The sequence below is a fragment of the Rhinolophus sinicus genome, chromosome 14 (genome assembly GCF_057876585.1).
Source record: "Rhinolophus sinicus isolate RSI-liver-muscle chromosome 14, RSI-T2T, whole genome shotgun sequence".
NCBI lineage: Eukaryota > Metazoa > Chordata > Mammalia > Chiroptera > Rhinolophidae > Rhinolophus > Rhinolophus sinicus.
The window spans coordinates 74488543-74510261 of record NC_142514.1 but is presented as its reverse complement, the minus strand read 5'-3'; the positions used below and the strand labels follow the sequence as shown (position 1 = coordinate 74510261).

Here is a 21719-nt window from a genome sequence, read left to right as displayed (position 1 = left end):
CCAGCAAGGTAGAGCTCCCTATCTGTTTCCTCATGAAGTTTACTTTACAATCAGTGTCTCACATGTGTTGTATCTGAGTTTGGAACCTGGGTCTCAAGATTGCACCCTAGGAACAAATATAGGATGGGGAATGTTCTTTGGAATCTATATTAGTAAGGTAGAATTTACAGAGTGGAGAACTATCAATATGGAGAGGGTATTCAAACAATTTCCACTACAGAGGATTTCATGGATGTGATGAGATTATAACTGGACTTTGAGGGTAAAAAGGACTTAATCGGGCAAATAAAGAAGGAAATTTTCCATATAAGAAATTTTTCTCAATGAGAATTTTTTTTGTTTATCTCCAAGTGGTGGAGTGCACAGAAATAAATATGGCTTTATTTGGGCATCCATAAGCAGATGTGGGCAGTTGGGAGAAGGTGGAAAATCACATTCACTATGAAAATTGGAACCTCCAGGTTTTAAAGTCCAATAGAGAAATTATACCTAACACGTTAAACAGTAAATCACATGTATTAGTGCATGATAAGTTAGGCAGTAACAAATTAACTCTGAAATTTCAGCCTTAACATAACAAAGGTTTATTCCCTGCTCATACTACAACACGTCAAGTACCATTTAGTGGGCAGCTTGGAATCAGGTATTGTCTGTTCCACACAGTCACTCAGGGACTCAGGTTGACTGCAAGAACAGAATTGCTGGAGAACCAGGCTTTTCATTGCCCCAGCACAGGAATGGCCTATGGTATTTCTCTTTACATCCATTGGCCAGAACTAGTACATGGCTCTACTACCTAACTTCAAGAGTTTGGGAAGTACATGTTCCTATATACATAAGAAGAACATAAGGGTGAATACTAGAAGTTTTTACCTCGCATGTTGGAAAGTTTTTGAGCACGAGCATAACAGCATAAATCATCTGTGTGAAGAAAAGCTCATGAGAGCCAGGGCTACCTGTCTGTTCTTTTCACCACCAGCTCCGGGCCCGAGCACAGTGCATGGCTCGGAGTTGGTGCTCAGTACATATCTGTTGAATGAACTTGGCTTTCAATGACATGCAGGGTGGAATGGATGTTTTCTCCACCAGAGGCGGGGCAATTGAAAATACATAAAAAGGTTGAAATCTTCTGTAACTTCAATTTAGGAAATTAGTGTATTCTTCAAGGGCTAAAAAAGTCACAGTCAAGCCACCCAACCTGCTCTTTGAAGTCATTTGACGTTTCAATAAGCAAATTGCAAAAGCCCCTTTTTAAACTGATAATAATCTTGCAAATTTAAATTCTTTTCACAGGAACTGTAAGGATGCATACTTTAGAGCCGGGCATGCTTCTAACCATAAATTTTAGTTTTCTTTTCCTTTTACTTTCTAGTGATAGCTTGTTTCTCCTGTCCTACTCAGGGTACTGACTTTGAGTGGTGCCTAAAATAATAGAACTGTGAATATCTTTGTTTTCTAACATAGTTTGCAAAGTTTTAAATTTAAAGGGCTTTGGAGAAATAAATTTTCTCTTGTCCTTCTATCTCCCCAATGCAATTCTGTAAAATTACTGAGAAACATAAATATTCAAGCCATATGTCAAGTTGACAGTTATCTAGTAGGAAGTCATCCTATAAAAATAGGATGCAATGCCTTTCAGATTTGCCACCACTTGAGAGAGAAATCCAAGGACCACAAAAGTAAAGAACTCTTGCTGATGTACTTTATCATGATCAGCATTTTCCTTCTAGACGCTCCTGCCTCCCAGGGCTTCTTTCTTGCAAGCATGCGTTTCGAAAGAATCAGGTATCCCCAGCACATGAGCTTAGGGGTTATGATGTAAGGATTTGAAATTTTGACTCTGTCCCTTACTAACTACATGATCATTGGCTGGTCATGCTCTAGATATGTTTCCTCTTTTATAAAATTGAGGGTAACAGAATCCATTTGATAGGGTGATTTTGAAAGTGAAGTGAGATCATGCATGGGAAGCATTCAGAGCCGTACCTGGCACATAGGAAGTGATCAGTGCATATGTGGTATGAAATTGGTAGCATGGTGATAGCCAGTGAAGATTCATCTAGGCCTAGTTAATCAAGATACTAATAATAATAGGTCCACGGGTATGGGTTATGTTTTGCCAAAATCACATATATATCATGAGAAGAAGACTTGGTCATTGGTCTTTTCAGGCATATTCATAACCAGCAACAGCATTTCTAAAGTACAGTTGCCTAATATAAATACTTTGTTATTGTGATTAAGTTCCATTTTTTTACCGACTTTGAGTGGCTCTTTTCTTTTCTGTTATCCTTCAGATGACATCAGTTCCTCTGAACAATCACAGAGCACCCACAGTATATGATAGTGCTATTTGCTACGGGTCTTCTTCTTTTAAATATTCTTGTGATTGTCTCTTCTCTGAACTGTGTATCTGAAAATAAACAGAAACAATCTGCCTAACTGGTCTCCCTATTTCTGCCTTCTATACAGATCAGATCATGTCTCTCTTCTGCTCATACCCATATGCTGGGATTCCACATGACCCAGCATATGTACCCACGTATTGAAAGCAGGCACTCAAACAGATACTTGTATGCCAGTGTTCATAGCAGCATTATTCACAATAATGAAAAGGTGGAAACAACCCAAGTGTCCATCAACAAATGAATGGATAAATGAAATGCAGTATATACATACAGTGGAATTTTATCCCTCTATAAAAACAAATGATGTTCTGATACATAATGCCACATGGGTGAACCTTGAAAACATTATGCTAAGTGAAATAAGCCAGACACAAAAGGACAAATATTATATGGTGCTACTTATCTGAAAGATCTAGAATAGGCAAGTTCATAGAGACAGAAAGTAGATTTGAGGTTGTCAGGGGCTAAGGGTGGAGATGAGGAGTTATTTCCTAATGGTTACAGAGTTTCTGTTTGGAGTGATGAAAAAGTCTTAGAAATAGACAATGGTGTTGGCTGTACAACATGACGATTTGTAATTAATGGCACTGAATTGTACACTTAATTTAAATGGTAAATTCTATTATATATGTGTATATCTTAACACAATGAAAACTTAAAATTAAAGGAAAAAAATGTGTTTCCCAGTCACACTCAGAGTGGGATCCAAAGTCCCTGTAATGGCCTACAAGGCTTAGTGCCTTGGCCCCTCCCCCATTGCTTCACTGATGTTATCGTTGATCTTTCTCCCCGTCAGGCGCTTTAGACCAGCCATACTGGTCTTCATGGTCCTTGAACTTGAACACAGCAGATACCCTCCCACAGTAGGGCCTTTCCACTTGCTCGTCCCTCTGCTTATGAGCTTCTCTTAGACGTTTATGTGACATGTCTGTCACCTCCTTCATTCAGGTCTCTGCTGAAAGATCCCCTTAGTAGTGAGGCCTTCCTGAAGAACCCTCTGTAAGATAGTCACCCCATCGTCTGTCACACCCCCTTTCTGTACTCTGTTTTTCTCCATGACACAACTCCCCATCAGGCATACTAAATATTTATGTGCTTCTTTGTCTCCAGTTATAAAAATGGAAGCCCCACCAATGAGGCTGGTATATTTCGCTTTATTCACTTCTTTGTCCTTAATGTTTAGAACAGTGCTTGGCATGGAGCAAATGCTGAGTAAATGTCTGCTGAGTGAATGAATGCATGTATTTGTGCTGGAGATATAGGTGCATCCCTTACTAAAATGGAATACAGGACCAAATATCGGGTCATTCTGTATTATCAGTTAGCTATATTATTAGGTTGGTGCAAAAGTAATTGAGGTTTAAAAGGTTAAAAATGATTGCAGAAACCGCAGTTACTTTTGCACCAACCTAATACAAATGCCTCATGACAAACCACCACCAAACCTTAGTGGAGTTCAGCTGATCTCAGCCGGGCTTACTCATGCATCTTCAGTCAACTGGAGGGTAGCTAAGCAACTCTTCTAATCTTGGTGGGACTCACTGCAACGTCTGATAGTTCAGTTGCCTGATCTCGATGGCCTCAGCTGGGACTGTTGGGATGAATCCACTCTGTTCCGTGGGTCTCATCCTGTAACAGGCTAGCCTGGGCACGTTCTCACAGTGAAGGCAGAAGAAAAACAGCAAACAAGTGCTCTTCAAGCCTCGGCATGCTTCGTGTTTGATAGCATCCCATTAGCCAAAGTAAGTCCCACAGTCAAGACCAGGGAGAACACCACAGAGCTCTGTGAGAGAAAGCACAGATACAGGAGGTGTATGAAGGCTTGGGACCACTAATGCATTCATTCTGCCACACCCTATGAAATTCCAGCTTTCTTGCTGGAGGGCTGCACATCTTTCCACCCTCTTTCTGTCGTCTCACAGGAACTCACATTCTGCTTCAAATTTAGATCCAGTCACTCCAGCTCTACAATTGTATCTTGGTTTTAGATATTGAGTTGCAAAACTGGAAGGGTTGAATCTAGTTTAAAAAAAAAAAAAAGACAAAACTCATTTTTCACATAAAGAATCCAAAATCTAAAAGTTAGTAGAAGTTAAGGAATTGTTCATGGTCTCCTAATTAGGAAACTCTATAGAGTATGGTGGTGTTCTCTGACGTGTACGTATGTACCCAACAACCCAACTCAACATGATCACCCTTGGGGCCTGTGGTAGGCAGAAAAAGAGCCCCCCAAAGATGTCCATGGTCCTAATCCCAGGAATCTGTGGATGTTAGGTTACTCGGAGAGGATGGGAGATTAAGTTATAGATGGACTTAATTTGCCAGTCAAGTTGACCTTAAAGAGATTATCCTGGATTATCCAGGTGGGCCCAGTGTAATCAAGATAATCCTTAAAATAACATGGCGGCAGGGGAATCAGAGGTCAGAGTGATAAGAATGCTGATTTTTGAAGATGGAAGGGGGTCAGGAGCCAAGGAATGCAAGCTGGAAAAGGCGAGGAAATGTGTTCTCCCCTCAAGCCTCCGAAGGACAACTACACTTCATTTGATTTTAGTCCAATAAAGCTCATTTCAGGCTGCTGAGCTCCAGAACTGTAAGATGATAAATTTGGGTTGTTTTAAGCCACTCAGTTTGTGGTAATTTGTTACAGCAGCCTTAGCAAATGAATACAGGGACTAATGTTATCCCATAGACTCCAACTAACAACTGAGATGTGTTATTGGCAACTGAATGACTTTCCTGTTGGTCTGCAATGCCTCTGTTATAAATAATGTTTCCACATATGTGTAAATCAGTTTCTAGTCCTGTATCTGGCATCTTTTTGTATTAGTTATCTTTGGCTGTATAACAAATTACCTCAAAATTAGCAGCTTAAAGCAACAAATATTTATTATCTCAGTGCTTCTGTGGGTCAGAAATCTGGGCTCAGCTTAGCTGGATGCCTTTGTCTCAATGCCTGTCATGAGGTTATAATCGGTGTCAGCCAGGAGTGTCATCTCAACTGAAGGCTCATTGGAGTGGGGGGGTGGGGGGGAGTGGGGGAGGGAGGATGTGCTTTTAAATTCACTCAGTGCTGATGCCAGGATTCAGTTTCTTGTGGGTTGTTAAATTGAGGTCTCAGTCCTTTGTTGGCTGTTGGTCAGAGGTCTCCCTCAGTGCCTTCTCATGTGGGCTTCTGCATAGGATAGCTCACAACATGGTGGCTGGCTTCCCTCAGGGCAAGCAAGCAGAGAGAGTGAGAAAGATGGAAACCACGGTTTTTTGTAACCTAATTTCAGGAATGACATCCCATCGTTTATGTTGAGTGTTATTAATTAGAAGCAAGTCAGTAAGTTTAACCCAGAGTCAAGAGAAAAGAATTACACAAGGATGTGAATACGAGGAGGCAGGGATCATTGGGGGCCATCTTAGAAGCTACCCGCCACACTTTTATAGTCAGATACATTATTAAATATCTTCATCTTCTCGCAGTTATTTTAAGTGACTTTTGATAGGATTATTATTTTTCACTTTTAAAAAAAATGTTCATATTCAAAATAGAAAGGGAGATAGGCATGCCTTGGAATGGATTTTTGGAAGAACGTGTAAGGGAACTTAGGAAATGATAGAAAAATAGGTAGAGATGTGAACTTTCTTCAGGTGACTGAGTTTAGTGTAATTATAGTACATACCATGTAATTTTTTTAAACTAGTTTATCTGAATTTTCCAAGCTGAATAATATCGTAGTTATCTACAGGAAACATTTTACATGTTAGCTCATCATTTATGAGACTCTTTGAGACAGAACAAAGCACCTGCCATGTGCTTTATTCATTTTAGGCAGTTCATGGAGCTCAATGATGCTAAAACCTTATCTCCAGTGTCATTGAAAATGATACTTAGAACAGGATGAGAGGATTGCATTGTATTTGGTTGGTGCAAAAGTAATTGTGGTTTTTGCAATTTTTAACCTTTTAAACTACAATTACTTTTGCACCAACCTAATAATAGCAGTTAACATCACACATGGCCTCTTTTTCATTTAAAGCGCAAACATCTGCCAACACACTATCATGGTTTACCTAATTGGAAGAAATCCTTAGGAGTAATTTTTTTGAGTTGAATTGATTACTTAAAGATTAGCTTCAATACACCCTGTTGTTATATTCGTCGACATCCTAGTTCACAGCTTCCTGTATCTACTGCATGGAATGTGGATGGTTTCTGTGCGGTTCTGTGGTGGTGAAAGGACTTCATCATCCATAGAGCATCTTGACCCAAGTCACTTTTTCTGTCTTCCTTACGCTTTGCCACCCCTGTGGAGCAGCTTTCACTTGTACTCATGCTTATCTCCAGCCAACAATTGGGACTAGATTAGTTCAGATTTCTGCCACTATCGTGAATGTTATGATTATAGACTTCATAGTTCTAAATGCGCTTCTTTGTTCCTTGTTTATTTCAAGACCGTGTGTGTGCGCGTGTGCATGTATGTGTGTGTGTATTTGTCTATACGTCTGTGGCTGATATTTATTTAGCAGAAGAGAGACCTGCATAAGTTCTAGTAATTTCCAAACTTGGACATAGTAAATAAATAACTAGGGTTTCCCTTAAGTACGACTAGTATGAAAACTTCTTTGGAGAAAAAAAAATTTACTACCAATGAAGAAGTGAAAATAATGTATCTCCAGTTAAGATGCCAGACTTCTGATAACATACCCTTTTGGCAAAGCTTGCAACCTCTCATTTTTTGGTAGAACTCGAGAGGTTATGTATAAACAAATGGCAGTGCTCTATTGTGGCATAGGTTTTTATACTGTATTATCTATTCTCTCTCTGATTCTTCTGCCCTACCCTACCCCCCCCCCCTTATTTTGGTCAATGTAACAAGTAAGACATTGAGAAAGTGTAAGTTCATTTGAATGGACATTGGTGTTAAGTTAAAGAAAAACTACGAAGGTTAAAGAAGGTGCAGGTATTCAGATAGAAACCTACAGCTGGAGGGTCGGGAAGGCATTCCAACACTGAGCGGCTACCTTTGTTCATTCCTTATTATCAGGGACTGATGGAGCTGATGGTATTAGGAATGCTCACCTTAAGAGGCTCTTCCTTAAATTTAAATTTATATTTTGGGGAGTAATATGCACTTCTGATCAGTAGCTTTCTGATAGGAAGATGATTTTGTATTCAAAGTAAACTTTTCAAAGTCAGGAGATTTTGAGTTTTTTTCTGATAGTATACCCACACTGCAAAATATATATTTTAAGAAAATGTCCTTGAATTGATCACATATTTGGTTTCAATAGATTTTCTGCATAGGCCATATGTTCAGGCTCAGTTAAAAGAAAAATGATTCTAAACTCTAATTGATCTTGAGTTATGAGCCATCAAATGATTTTTTTCTTCATCCCTGTTTGCGTCCACTTCAAGCTCTAACAGTGCCTTGGAGCCACAAGAAAAATGTACACATAAGAAGTATTTTGAATCCATTAAAAGAAGTTGGGAGCTTACGAGTCATTTTCATTATCTCTTGAGTCGGATGAGATAGATGAGAGTTTATACAAAATAATTATTAGATGATAGGTAGATGCCAAGCTGTGGTGTTTGATATGATTATCTCTTTTTTTCATTTAGTGTGGTTAAGTCAGAAGGTTGAGAGTTCTGAAAGAGAGGGATCACCAAGACCATGCAGGAGCACGTCAGATCTTTTCCTTTGGTGAATGTCAAGGCAAAATTATTCAGAATGTAATCCAAAATGCATTTGATCATCCAGTAGATAGTTTAATAATTTATGTTTGGCCTTATTAGCAAAGCCTTGTGTTTACTCTGCTTTCACCAAAACAAAATAAGAAAACCAAGATTATACTGATTTTTTTTTTTTTTTTTGGGTGTGTGTGTTTTCCAGCTTAAAGTATTTTCTTTGCGAGTTTAATGACCTGATAGCAATTACACATTTGAGGTGAGAGGGGGAGGGAAAAATTACATATGAATAACATCTGATTTATAATTGCTCATGCCCAAAAGTAATACCGAAAGGCTCGTCAGTACTCTGCTGTCATTGCGTAATTGTGTGACAGAGATTTTAAAATGTAAATGTTCTCCCAAAATAAATGAAAAGTGTGATTGATTCCAAGTTTAGTTTGTTGATCCTGTTACATGTTGGTGTACCAGTAATGCCGACGGGCAATGCATATAACATTATTTACGTAGACTTCAAGAACTAGAAGGTACTAACATCTTCGGTTTGGAGATAATTAGGCTTCCCTAATGAAATGATGTTAAGATGCTCCTAATTTGAGGAATGTTTAGAAGAACAGTCGAGAAAGTAGCTTGCACCCTTGATCCCCTCCCTATAGGTCCTGGTGTCTGCGAATGACACCACACACAGGGCTAAGGTTGTCTGGCAATTCTAGGAAGGGAGATGGCACATGGAGTACGATTACAGGGCTCTGGCCACACCTGCAGGTGTCAGGGACAGGAGAACTCATTTAGAAGCTGCACTGCAAGATGGGAAGACAGGTGGCAACTCTCTTACCAGGATATCTTTAATTTGAGCAGAACCAGACCACCTGTTCCTCATTAAAACACATTTTTCAGCATGTTCACATGTGAGCAGATCAAGCACATGTGCGTATGTTCAGAGAAAGCTCAGTGACATGCCATCTACAGGTCACATTCACAGACTCAGCAGGGCTCAGCACGACAGGTAGTGGGAAGTGTGTCTGCATGACCCGACGCTGGCTGTCCTGGGACGTCCTCCAGAGAAACACCAGGTAACACCATTACGTGCATGAGAAAGTGCAGCAGTACAGTGGATAAAGTCTGTTGGGTAGGAATCTTGATCCTGATAATTATTTTAATAATTACGTAGTGCCTTGATTTTTCTCATTTCTTCATGTAACATGATAAATGGTATGTTACCACCAAGACTGAACTTAGGATGACTAATGCCGAGCCTGTCATCTGCCTCACCATTGATACCTACTGTCTGTAAATTGGGCGAGTGCTTACAGCCAGGATTACGTCATGTTAACCACTTCCCAGGCAGCTGGGAGGATTACAGGAGCGAATGCGTGCAGAGTAGAGACCAGCTGGGCACATGGTGAATGTTCCATGAATACTGCTTCTTCTACTTGGAATTTCTACATGCAGCCTGTCCTCCACCTTTCTTGCAGGGTCCTTATGCTTCTGGTTCTGTGGCCATATTACATATTATAATTCATAAATATTTTTGATGCGAAGGAGGAGGAACTGCAGGAGAGGCCTCTGAACAGCGTGACTCTCTTCCGTTGGAAGGCCAAGCCCATCCGGCTCCCCAGAAAAGGATACTTATAACTGTATGAAAATACATCTATAGGATACGAAAGAATAAGTAGAAATGCAAATATCCCTTTAGAGGATGTTGATTGATGACCTCCTCGGTACCCTTTCCTTCAAATCCTTGTTTCTTTTGGCTGAAAGAGCTATTTGAGTAGGACAGATATGGCTGGTCCTGGAGGCTCGTTTTCTTAGCAAGCAGCTACCTCAGCAGGTCTGCATTAGCTCAGAGAAAGGAGGAGACCCTGGCAGAGGCTGAGCCCTGGAGCCCCCTCATCTTCCTCCACCAGCAAGCTTCAGGGTCACCAGCCATACAGTCACCGGGGGTTCCCTGTGCCCCTTGCCCTGTAAATGTGTGGAGTATCGGGCTTCTGTTGGAGCTCGTTCTCTCGTGCTCTGCTCTTCCTGAGCTGGGCACACTTTCTGGTGGGATAATGAGGTCTTCTTGGGGAATCACGTATGCCATGAGCAGTAGTACAGTGATTCCGCCACCACCAAAGACATCCACGTTCTAATCCCAGGAACCTGTGAACGTGTTACCTGCATGGCAAAAGGGACTTGGAGGGTGTGGTTAAGGTAAAGATCTTAAAATGGGGAGATTATCCTGGATTATCCAACTGAGTCCAGTGTAAATCACAAGGGTGCTTATGAAAAAAAAAAAAAAAGAGAGAGAGAACTTTGCTGGTGGCCTTGAAAATGCAGAAAAGGACCACAAGCCAGAGGCTGCAGGAGGTTTCTAGAAGCCATGTAAAGGGCAAGGAAACAAATTGTCCCTCTGAGCCGCCGAAAAGAATGCACCTGGATTTTAGAACTTCAGACCTCCAGAATTAAAAGAGAATAAATTTGTATTAAAAACCTAGGTTTGTGGCAGTTTGTTATAGTAGCGATAGAAAGCTGATACACCATGTTACTTCTCCGCTGGTGAGTATTTTTTCCCAGTGACGCTATCTCTGTGTATACTGTGTAGCATTAGTGATGTTTGACTGTGTCCTGTTTACCTGACAGTCTAATAAGAAATACAAGAATAGGTAAGTGGCAATTCATAGGGAAAGATTTGCACACACACACATGCATGTAGTACTGAGGAACAGGCAGAAGTGCAAATATCCTTCCAGCTAACACTGTCCCCTCGGTGCCAGGCCCTGGGCAGCCACTGCAGAGTCAGGCTGGCCCTACTCTGAAGGCGCACACACAGGATCGTGCAGGAGACAGGAGTGGGCACGCCATTCACTACCGCTGACAGGCATGATGAGGGACGTGCAGCCCCGCGGAAGGGAGCACCTCGCCCGTCTTGTTCTGTCTGCTGCTTGCCAGAGGTTGTTCCACAGGAGGTCCTGGGTGGTTGAGGCCTGAGAAAACAACAGTAAGAGAACACAGAGCGCGTGGTAGTGGGTAGAGGGGAGATGGCTGGTGCAGGCAGGGCACAGAGCAAGGGCAAAAAGGTTTTCTGTAGAGTTGTGGGGTTGATAGTGACATTTTTCATTCCTTTTTAGTTTCCTTTGAAAACAGCATTACAATATTAGATATTAAAAGAAAACGCAGATATTATACAAAAGGGGACCTGCACATCTGACGGTTGAATCCCTCTTCATAAATTATGGAATCCAGGTTTCCCTTCCTGTATGGGATGATTTTAATTAGGAGCCTTTCCAGAAGACTCACTCCACAGATGGAGGGCCCAGACCGTAAGAGGTGCTGACTTCACTGTAGGCATAGCTTCTCCCTCCTGGGCGAGTGCTTGCAAGGACAGTACCCAGGCAGGACTTACCATCTCCAGACTGTGTAGGGTGCTGTGGGCGGCTCTGGCCTTCTCCGTTTTCCAAGCCGCAGTCCTGGAATGTAATAGTAGCCCTTTATTTAAACCTTTTGTCATCTAGGTACCTGCCTGCACTCTGGGCATGTCATTTCTAAGCCTTTCAACATCTTACGGTAGATGTTGGTATCCCTACTTCATAGAAGAGGTGACTAGGATTGGAGAGCTTAACCCACTTGGCCAAGGTCAGACAGCTGATGAATGTCTGAACTTGGGTTCCGTTTCTGGTCTGCCCAAATTTGAAACCCTTACTCATTCATTGTACTGTATGCTTCCTGTGTAAGGAACAAAAAAGCTTAAATTTGAAAAGCAAATAAAAGTGACTTGGCAATTTTGTAAAAAGAACATCTGCGGCAGTTTACACATTCCATGAGAACCACAGAATACCATAGACTACGTTGATCTTATTTGAGTTTTAAGTGTTCAAGACACATGTTATACATATCTCATTTGCTCCTCATAACAACCCATGATATGTAAATACTAGCAGTAGCTCCATTTTGCAGGTGATTTTACATGGAAGCAAAGAGAGGGTAAATCGTTGGCCCAGGAATCTTCCCATGGAGATGGAATGGGAGCCCAGCCCCAGCACCTACTACTCCTAGAACTGGTTCCCATTTGTGCCCCAGGGTGTTAAATGTGCTCAGGTTGAAGCCTGCTTTGCTTTCCCCAACAATTTGCATGCAACTGCTAAAGAAGGGGGAATCATTAAAGTTGGACTATTGTTATATCCAACCAGACAGTAGTAATTAGAGATGGACTGTAGTAACAATTTTTCTTCCGTCTTCATTCATCTTTCACTGATTAAACTCCGATCCCTGAAGTTTCTGAAACTCTAAGTTGCTTTTGTTTTGTTTTGATTTTGGTGTATATATTTGTTTCCAATTTAACAGATGTATTACTTTAATCGGATTTGATAAGCTGTAGTTTTAAAAATTCATAGAATACGTTTAAGAATTAGCAAATTAGGGAACAGTGAGATTTACAAGAAAAAAAATTTATCAGCCTTTCTTAGTGTGTCCTTCATCTGCTATCATTGGATAAATACAAGTGTCTTTTTGACTAAACAAAGGTCATATCCTGCCTTGTTTCAAATTTCTGTCTGTTTTGAAAAAGGTATTTCTAAATGGAATTGATTTCTTAAAAATTGTAAGTCTGACAGTTGATGTCTGGTTAGTTTTAGTAAACAAAAAAGTTTCTCATATTTGGTGCATTATATTTTGAGAGGTGCAATCGCATCTTGAATTTCAGGAATTAGTCATTTTGATTATGTTTAGGAGGCTTAGGGAAGTTCCAAGCCTTCTGTTTACTTTCCACAGCTATTGCTGTACTAAGATTTTCTCTATAGCTATTTATATACATTGGTGTGTGTGGGTGTGTGTGTGTGTATGTAAACTTTTATCTTACTTTGGTTATTTATCATCACTACCTATAAGCACTTTTTATTTTCATTATGGAAATGCTGTGTTATTTTCTGTTCATGAATGCCACTTCTAACTGTACATAAATCTGCTCGAGTTGTGCATTTAGATGTTTGAGCATCTTGGACTTTATGAGAAAGTCCTTATATTTCCTGTATTTCTAAATTACTTTTCCGTCAGTAGCACAGTGCCAATGACAATTGAAATGTACAAAGCTAGCTGCCTCCTGATTCCCCTGTCATCTGAGAAACTTTTTTTCAGCCTTGTATTTTAAGACATACTGTGAAACTCCTTTAATCAAGATCTTGGATTGGTAGGAGAGGAAGATAATGAAAGAAGCACAGTGCTGTGGAGACAGGCTATGTTTTCCCGCTCCTCCCCTGTTATCAAGCCCCCACCTTGATCTTAAGGAGAGAGGCAGGTCAAGTGGGCTCCCTGGGGCTGCATGTGCATACTGCTGTTCTCAGCGTGGTTCTGTGATTCAGACTCGCCCACTAGGAACAGGAGAGGGGCCCGGCACAGAATATGTTTTATGGGTCAGTTATGTTCAAATGTGTTAAATGTTTGAGAGGTGGAGGGAGGAAAAAAGCAATGCCCAAGGAAGAGTGACTGTGTTGAACACAATCACAGGTCATCCACAATGGTAGGGAACTAGCATTTTGAGACAATATTTTATGGCACATGAGTGAGAAGGAAGCAGGGAAGAAATTTGGTGACACTGGCATCAAAAGTCGAAGGGTGTGAAGCTGAGAGCACAGGTGGGTTACCTGTACCGCAGCTTTGTGAAGCAGAATGTCTGATGAACCCAACCAGAGACTTAATGCTTTAAGGCTCGCCCAGGCCCGTCCCAGGCAGCCTGACTCCTGGGCTGGCAGCAGCGATCACCGAGTGACAGCTTCTTGAATTGCAGGCACAGAACCAAGGTCAGCATTCAGAACTCGAGGTGGGGCAGAGGTAGGTTTTCCCAAAGGCTTATAGAGCTTAACCTTCAGGGCCCCACACTTTGAGGGGCCCCTTCCAAGTTCCTCTACCTAATTTTGTATTCATTTTTCTATTCTTAAAGAAAAGCTTCAGGCCGCTCAATATCTGCATCCACTCCTGGGACCTCCTGAAGTTACACACAGAAGTGTGAGTGGGGCTGTGTGCATATATGCACGGGCACTTCCACATTTTTCTGGGGACCAGTCTGTAGTCTCTATCAGCTTCTCAAAGCCATGTGTGACTCAAAACTGTTAAATTTGGGCCTAGGAGAAATGAATCAGCCTCTTAGTTCTGGTCTTGGAAACCTAGACTAAGACAGTGATGCTTTAATTGCTAGAGGCAACAGCTCGTGACTCATGTAGAAAAGTGCCCTGAATGCATCACTAGACACATTGATCACAAGAGACATAGACAGGCATGTTTTTGATTGGGTACATCTCATCTGGAAGACACACCCTCATATTCATTCATTCATTCATTCATTGGTTCATTTCTAAACACGTACTGAGTACCTCCTCTATACTTGCAGCTGTGCAGGTTCCAAGAACCCAACAATGACTACGCAGCCTCACTACTTTTGAAGAGCTCACACAGCTTCTGTCATTTGAGCTACAGGACTACATTCTTTCCCAAGGTTACTATATCCATATGAGTGCTGGCCATGAGACTTTGAGGCTATTTTTAATCAAAATGAAAGCTTGTCAACATATTCCCAATTCCAAAATACCAAGCAGAAAAAGTCAGTCTCCCAAGAGAGTGGTCTCCCGGGGCAGGGGGCAGGGGGTGGATCTCGGTGCACCGCTGAGCCCAGCCCCTGCTCCCGCTGCAGGGCAGCCGCCCAGCGGTGTGCTCCTGGCTGAGGGCTCACAGTGCAGGGGCACCAGCATGTGTCCAGAGGCCCAGGTACCTGAGGAGCGCAGAAATAAATAATGGTTCGACTGCCATCGGGCTTAGAGATTAACCCCTGTGGTTAACGGCTTTGTTAGTTTTGCAATTAGTCTCCTACAGGCGAAGCAAGAATTCTTTCGCATCTATCACATGTAACTTAGCTGGCGGATATTGGATTGTAAAACTCATCTTTATTTCCCCATTCCTATTCTTTGTACTTCTCACTACCCGCTTTCTCTGAACTCAAATCCTATCAAAAGTCTGTTGTTCCCTCCTCTCCACGCTTCTGCCACCATCCTCTCCCACCTCATCTATTGCCACAATCCTCTGCCCTCGTTCTGCTCGCTCCCCTCAACCCACCTGGCCAGAGTAACCTCTAGAAAGTGCAGTTCCAGTGCTTCTGCTGTGCATGGTGAGCTGCAACTCCCCACTTCCCACACAGAGGCGATACGGTCACCAGGAGATTGTTAGAGAGCTTGGAAGGGAAAAATACGCCAAGTGAAATGGTTATTCAGAGACATTTTGTGCTTCTGTGGATTTCTTGTTCTTCCACAGACAGACATGCCTTGTGCTGTATGTACTGCCTCTGGGTAACCCCCACCGCCCCCTGCATTGTTCCTTCCATCCAGTATTCCCCTTCCCCACACCCACCCCATCTCTCAGCATGTTATTCAAGTTTCAACTGGGGAGACACTAATTTTAAAGCCTGTACATAAGGTGGAAACCTTACGGAATGGAATCAAAATTATACTTCGAAACACTAGAACCACCTGAGAGTTGCCAGGTTTCCTCTATTTCTCCCCACAGCCACTAAAAAAGCATCAAGGAATAGAGAATACCTAAAAGATAGTGCAGTCATGTCTCCTAGCTTTTCATGCTCCCTCCAAGAAGGGTTTCCCAGCCTTTTCCATGCCTGGCACACAGAGAAAATGATAGTAGTTACTTGGCACACCAGGGCAAATGGTGGGGGGGGCTGCACGTAGGAGACAGATGCCTCTAGCCACCCAGATCACTTTAGGCCCCCTGCAGGTAGGGGGCAGTCCTTCTGTATCAATGGCCCAACTGGGAATCTCTGTCCCAAGGGACATGTTCGCTGAATAAAAATGGCTTCCATGGGTTTTGTTCCTCTTTTTTTTTTCTGATACTTGTATCCTAAAAAGTTGGAAAAATTTGTGATATGACTCCACTTGACATAAATTCTATCCTTCACGAATTCTGCCTTGATTCTCCATAAACACTGTTTGTCTCTCTCATGTAGTTTTTGTATAATCTGGAAAATCATGAACTTGGTGTGACCCTCCAAGGGAAGGAACTGTGACTTATACCTCACGTGGGGCTGCCTGGCCCATAATGGGTGTTTGAATGTGCCTCTGTTGAAGGAATGATAGTTCCTTATGTGGAACTAAGAAGCTTCTGCATAGAAAAGGAAACCATCAACAAAATGAAAAGGCAACCTTTTCTGAATGGGAGAAAATATTTGCAAATTATATATCTGATATTTGATAAGGTGTTAATATCCAAAATATACAAAGAGCTCAAACAACTCAATAGGAAACAAACAAAAAAAAAAAAAACAGATTAAAAAAATGAGCAGAGGATCTGAATAGACATTTTTCCAAAGAGGACATGCCAACAGGTACATGATGGCCAAGAGGTACATGAAAAGATGCTCAACATCACTAATCATCAAGGAAATGCAAATCAAAACCACAAGGAGATATCACCTCACACATGTTAAAGTGACTCTTATTATAAAGACAAGATAGAACAAGTGTTGGCAAGAATGTTGTGAGAAGGGAATCCTTTGCACTGTTGGTGGGAATGTAAATTGGTGCAGCCACTATGGAAAACAGTATGGAGATTCCTCAAAAAATTTAAAACAGAACCCAATGTATACTGCAGCTATGCCACTTCTGACTATTTATCCAAAGGAAACAAAAATACTAATTTGAAAAGATAAATGCACTCCGTGTTTATTGCATTATTTATAATAGCCAAGACATGGAAGCAACCTGAGTGTCCATTGATGGATGCATGGATAAAGAAGATGTGGTGTGTGCGTGTGTGTGTGTGTGTGTGTTTATACACACACACTATCAGACTGTTACTCAGCCATTAAAAAAGAGACTTCTTGCCATTTGTGACAACATGGTTGGACCTTGAGGGCATTATGCTAAGCGAAATAAATCAAACAGAGAAAGACAGAAAGACAAATACTGTATGGACTCACTCATATATGGACTTTAAACAAAAAAAGAAAGAAAGAAAAACAAATGAAAAACCTGAGTTCATACATACAGAAAACAGATGTTGGTTGCCAGAGACAGGCAGTTGGGGGTGGGCAAAATGGGTGATAGGGGGTCAAAAGGTACAAGTTTCCATTTCTAAAATAAATTCTAAGGATCAACTGTAGAGCATGGTAACTATAGTTAATAATACTGTAATGCATATTTGAAAGTTGCTTTGAGAGTAGATCTAAAACTTGTCATCACAAGAAAAATAAATTTGTAACTTTGTGGTGATGGATATTAACTAGACTTATTGTGCTGATCATTTCACAGTATATAAGAACATCGAATCATTTTGGTGGACACCTGGAGCTAATACAATGTTCTCTGTCAGTTACATCTCAGTGAGAAAAAGAAGTTCCTTCTGGCGACCCAGTACTTGATTGATACCACAATGGGGCTTTCTTTGCATTCTAAAATTATTTTCCCTTCTGTGTTTCTCTCTTTCTAGGAATTCAGAAATACACTTGGAAATCACCTGAGCTCAATACTTCACACCTCTGCTGCAACTCAGCGGGACCCAGCGAGTTCCAGAATGGTGCTGCAATTGCAGAGGCTGCATGCGCTGAGGATGTCTGTGGGCCTGGCTCTGTTTGCTCTGCTTTTTGCTTTTTTTGTCAAGGTCTATAATTAAAACTCAACTAAATGAAGCATCTTTGAAGAAGAATAAATTCCTAATTAAAATCTTCAATGAACAGGAAAGCAACCACATCGGTTCTCAAAGGCCATTAATTTATGCTGGTCTCACTGCGTCCTCTTCAGCCACACTTTTTAATGAGGCTCACCCTGTCTCATGTGGAGTTGGGCCCATTGGTTATTTGATCTAAAAACTAACAACAGCTGCCATAGCATATCTTTTAAATTAAGCCCCTTTTGGTTTATTTTTAGCAAGAAATGCAAATGGTTGTATCTTCTTTAAATCTCCAATCTTGAAATCAGAACCTAATCATACCGTGTGCCTACTCACCTTTTTCTTATGTGGGAAGAATTTTCCATCTATAATAAACATATTTAAATGCACCTTCCTCTTTATACGTTGTTTGGAGTCCCGATGCTACGAACATCTTATTTTTCACAGCAGGTGTGTTTCTGAAACATTTATATTGAAACCTTTTTTAGACCTTGAATCCTTTTGGAATACACAGGGAGGCTGCCAGTTAAAGGACTCTCAGCAACAGTTTGAGAAGTGTGAGGAGTCACCACTTCTTTGGTGCCCACCAACTTTCAAAAACTAGATTCGTCGAAAACAAGCCGTGCCCTTTTTCTGACCAATGGCAACAAATGTTCATGTTTGACCAATGGCAACAAATGTTCATTTCTACCTGACATCAATAGCCTTCTCTAAATGAAGTGACTCCTTTCACGATAAAAGAAATTTGATGTAATAAGCAAATCGTATGACTATCAGAATTTAAAAAGTTACTTGGATTGTATCAGCACAGGGAAATGAGGTGCCCGGTGGTTACCATAGGAGGACATTTTTCATCTTTAAACCCACCCTCCCACCCTGTTAAGCTCTTCCTTTTATCTCGAAACATTTCGGCCTTTTATGTATCTTTTAAGGAATACAAATTAAAATTGAATCATGTCATCAGTTGGTGAGTGTAAAAAAACCCAGAATTTTAGTGTTAATACATTTCTCCCATAACTGGTGTGTGAATCCAAGAGAAAGTCACATTGAAAAAGCAAAGGATGTGCCCGAGAGTCCTACAGAGGAACATCCACTGTGGGTCAATCACCCGGACTCCGCAGTCCTGCAGCGTGTAGGAGCCTGGTGGGCACTTCCTTTCTGGAGACACATGCAGTCATTTTTTTGTTTTTTTTTTTGTTAATAAACAAAGTGCGTTCCTGTGTGGTACATATTTCTGAAAAACCTAGCAGAAGTGAAAATACTACTCCAAGCCTAGAGTCACACTATGTAGGACAGAAGAAAAGCTTTATACCTCTAACCCGGTTGGAGACAGAAAGTTTTTCTCTCTTTCCCGAAGCTCACTCTTTCCCCACCATTTTCCTCTCACCCGCCTCATCTAATTTTTTCTTCTTCGCTAGCTGTATGCTTTTCTTCCCTCCCCTCTCCTGCTTTCATTTTTTCTTCCTGTAAGAGAATGATACACGCAGCCATCCAGCAGCCCCACTGCCACCTCACCGAACATGGGGGGCATCCTCAAGGATTGTTTCGACCATACGGGATGCTCCCCACTCTGCCCCGACTGTTTCTTACCCCCAGTTAGGCTGCAACTCCGCTCTGCTCTCTGTCCAGAAAGTTACTTAGCCACTGCTCTGCTGCAGGGAGCACATGGTATTGGTCATTGTATTTATTGGTGCCAGTTATGATGGGGGTGGCAGGGGTTTGGAAATCCAGCTTACTTTTCTCCAGGACGTCCTGCTAGAGAGAGAGAGGAGAGAAGTGTGTGGTAGGTGTCGACAGCACAGTTCTCTGTGGACAGGACTCTGAATGCAACTGCGTCAGGGAGCTGGAAGAGCAAGTGTGGTCATCAGTAGCATCATCGCCTTTCCAGCGCCACTCCTTCCTGCTCTCGGTGGTAGCCCTGGCTGTGTGACCTGCTTTGGCCAGGGCATGAGGAGTGGAAGTGTCATGTCTTTGTCTGCAGCAGACACGTTCAGAGCCCATGTGCAGTCTGCCGTGTGTTCCTCCCACCACCAGGGTAAGCGTGTGCACATATGCCAAGACGAAACCTCTCAGCCTTGGTCCCGAGTAATGTGAGGAGCAGAGCCCTCAGATTAATGTGAGGGCCAGCATGTGCTAGGCATGCGTCAAACAAGAAAGGAGCTTTGTCGTGTGAAGCCTCTGAGTTTTGGGAGTGATCACTACAGCATAAGCTAGCTAGCCTTCCCTGACCCATACAGAGTCAACCATGATAGGACAATTCATCTGCACTTCGTAAATATAACTGTTGTACCTCATGTTGTCTCTTCATGTTTTCCCTTAGTACCAAAATTCTTTTTTAATTTTTCTTTTTTCTTTTTTTTCATCTGGCCCTCTCCGCTGAAAAAGGGAATTTGTAGAAAGATCTGTCTTAGTCTGTTCAGGCTGCTATAATAGAATACCATAGGCTGGGTGGCTTAAACACAAATTTATTTCTCATAGTTCTGAAGGCTGGAAAGTCCAAGATCAAGGTGCTGGCAGATGCGGTAGTATGTGAGGGCCTACTTCCTGGTTCATAGATGGCCATCTTCTGGCTGTATCCTCATATGATGGAAGGGACAAGGCAGCTCTCTGGGTCTCTTCTTATAAAGGCACTACTCCCATTCATGAGGGCTCCACCCTCAACCTGGTCACCTTCTGAAGGCCCCACCTCCCACCATCACACTGGGGATTGGGTTTCAACATGAATTTGCGGGCACGGCACACATTCAATCTAGCGCAAGATTTTTTCAATGCTTTGGCCAATTTTTTTTCTTAAGGTAAACAGAGTAAAACAGATGAAAATGTGCATAAATCATAGGAAACTGATGGATTTTCAAAAAGTGGACATACATTGTAACCAGCACCAGTAGACTCCCCATGCACCTTCCAAGCCATTAATTCTGCCCCCCAAAACTAACTACTATCCTTATTTCTAACATCATAGACTGGCTTGCCTGTTTATGAGCTTTATATAAATGGCATCATATAGTATGCACTATTTCATGTCGGCCTTTGCTCAACATTACTTGTGAGTCGCATCCAGTTGTTGTGTGTAGCAGTAGTCCATTCATTTTCATTGCTGAATGGAATTCTATTGTATGACTATACCCCATTGTATTTAACGATTCTACAGTTGAGTTTCCAATTTTTTGCTATTATGAATAACGCTACTAAAAACATGTGTTTTGATACACATATATAAGTATTTGTGTGCTGAACATATATCTAGAAGCCAAATTTCTGAGTTGGGGCATTTGCATATGCTCAGCTTCAGTAAATACTGCCAAATGGTTTTCTTAAGTGGTTGTCCCAAAATTTACATTCCCAGAAGCAGTATATGAGAGTTCTGTTTGCAATCCATTTGTTGACATGAATTCTGCCATTCTCCCCACTATTTCTTCTCTCTGTACCCTTGACATTTCTTCGGCAGACCTTATCTCTACTGTCTGCCATCCATGGGTCAGCCCTATTTTAATAAAAATCTTGATAACCATTAACTGTCTAGCCCTTAAATGTGCCACACATCATGATGTGCGCTTTACAAGTGTTAATCAGTCCTGAAAAGGCAACTTTTGTGATAGGTTTTCTTATTCCCATTTTATTGAAAAAAAAAAAAGGTTTCTCCTTTCCCCTCCTTTCCTCCCTCCCTCCTTTCCTTCCTTCTTCCTTCCTTCCTCTTTCCTTCCTTCCATGTCTCCTGCTTCAACAAGGGTAAGATAGTCCATAGGACAATGTAAAGAATTTTTTGGTAAAAGCTTTGTTGCTGGGAAAAAGTGTCTATACATCAGATTTCCACGTGCCATCCAGTCAAAATATGCTTTTCTATGGACTTCTTTCCAGATTGAAGTTTCAGTGTATATTATGTCACCAAGAGAGAATATGAGCTACAAATGAAGTTTCAAGAGGTTTTATCATTATAAAACAAACTAGAAAGAAAAATGAAGGGGCAGAAGTAGACAACGGAAGGAAAAATAGGA

General features: G+C 41.5%; 1 protein-coding gene across 4 annotated transcripts in view; it reads left to right on the top strand.

Annotated features, from left to right (window-relative positions):
- CDKAL1 (CDKAL1 threonylcarbamoyladenosine tRNA methylthiotransferase) overlaps positions 1 to 20018 on the top strand; it is a 616068-nt gene extending 596050 nt beyond the window's left edge. For all 4 annotated transcript variants that reach the window (XM_019734280.3, XM_019734279.3, XM_074335173.2 and 1 more), the window contains exon 16: positions 17545 to 20018. In XM_019734280.3, the coding sequence (XP_019589839.3) occupies positions 17545 to 17727 (183 nt within the window). In that variant the 3' untranslated portion in view covers positions 17728 to 20018. The remainder of the gene's footprint in view (positions 1 to 17544) is intronic.
- Positions 20019 to 21719: the final 1701 nt, after the last annotated feature.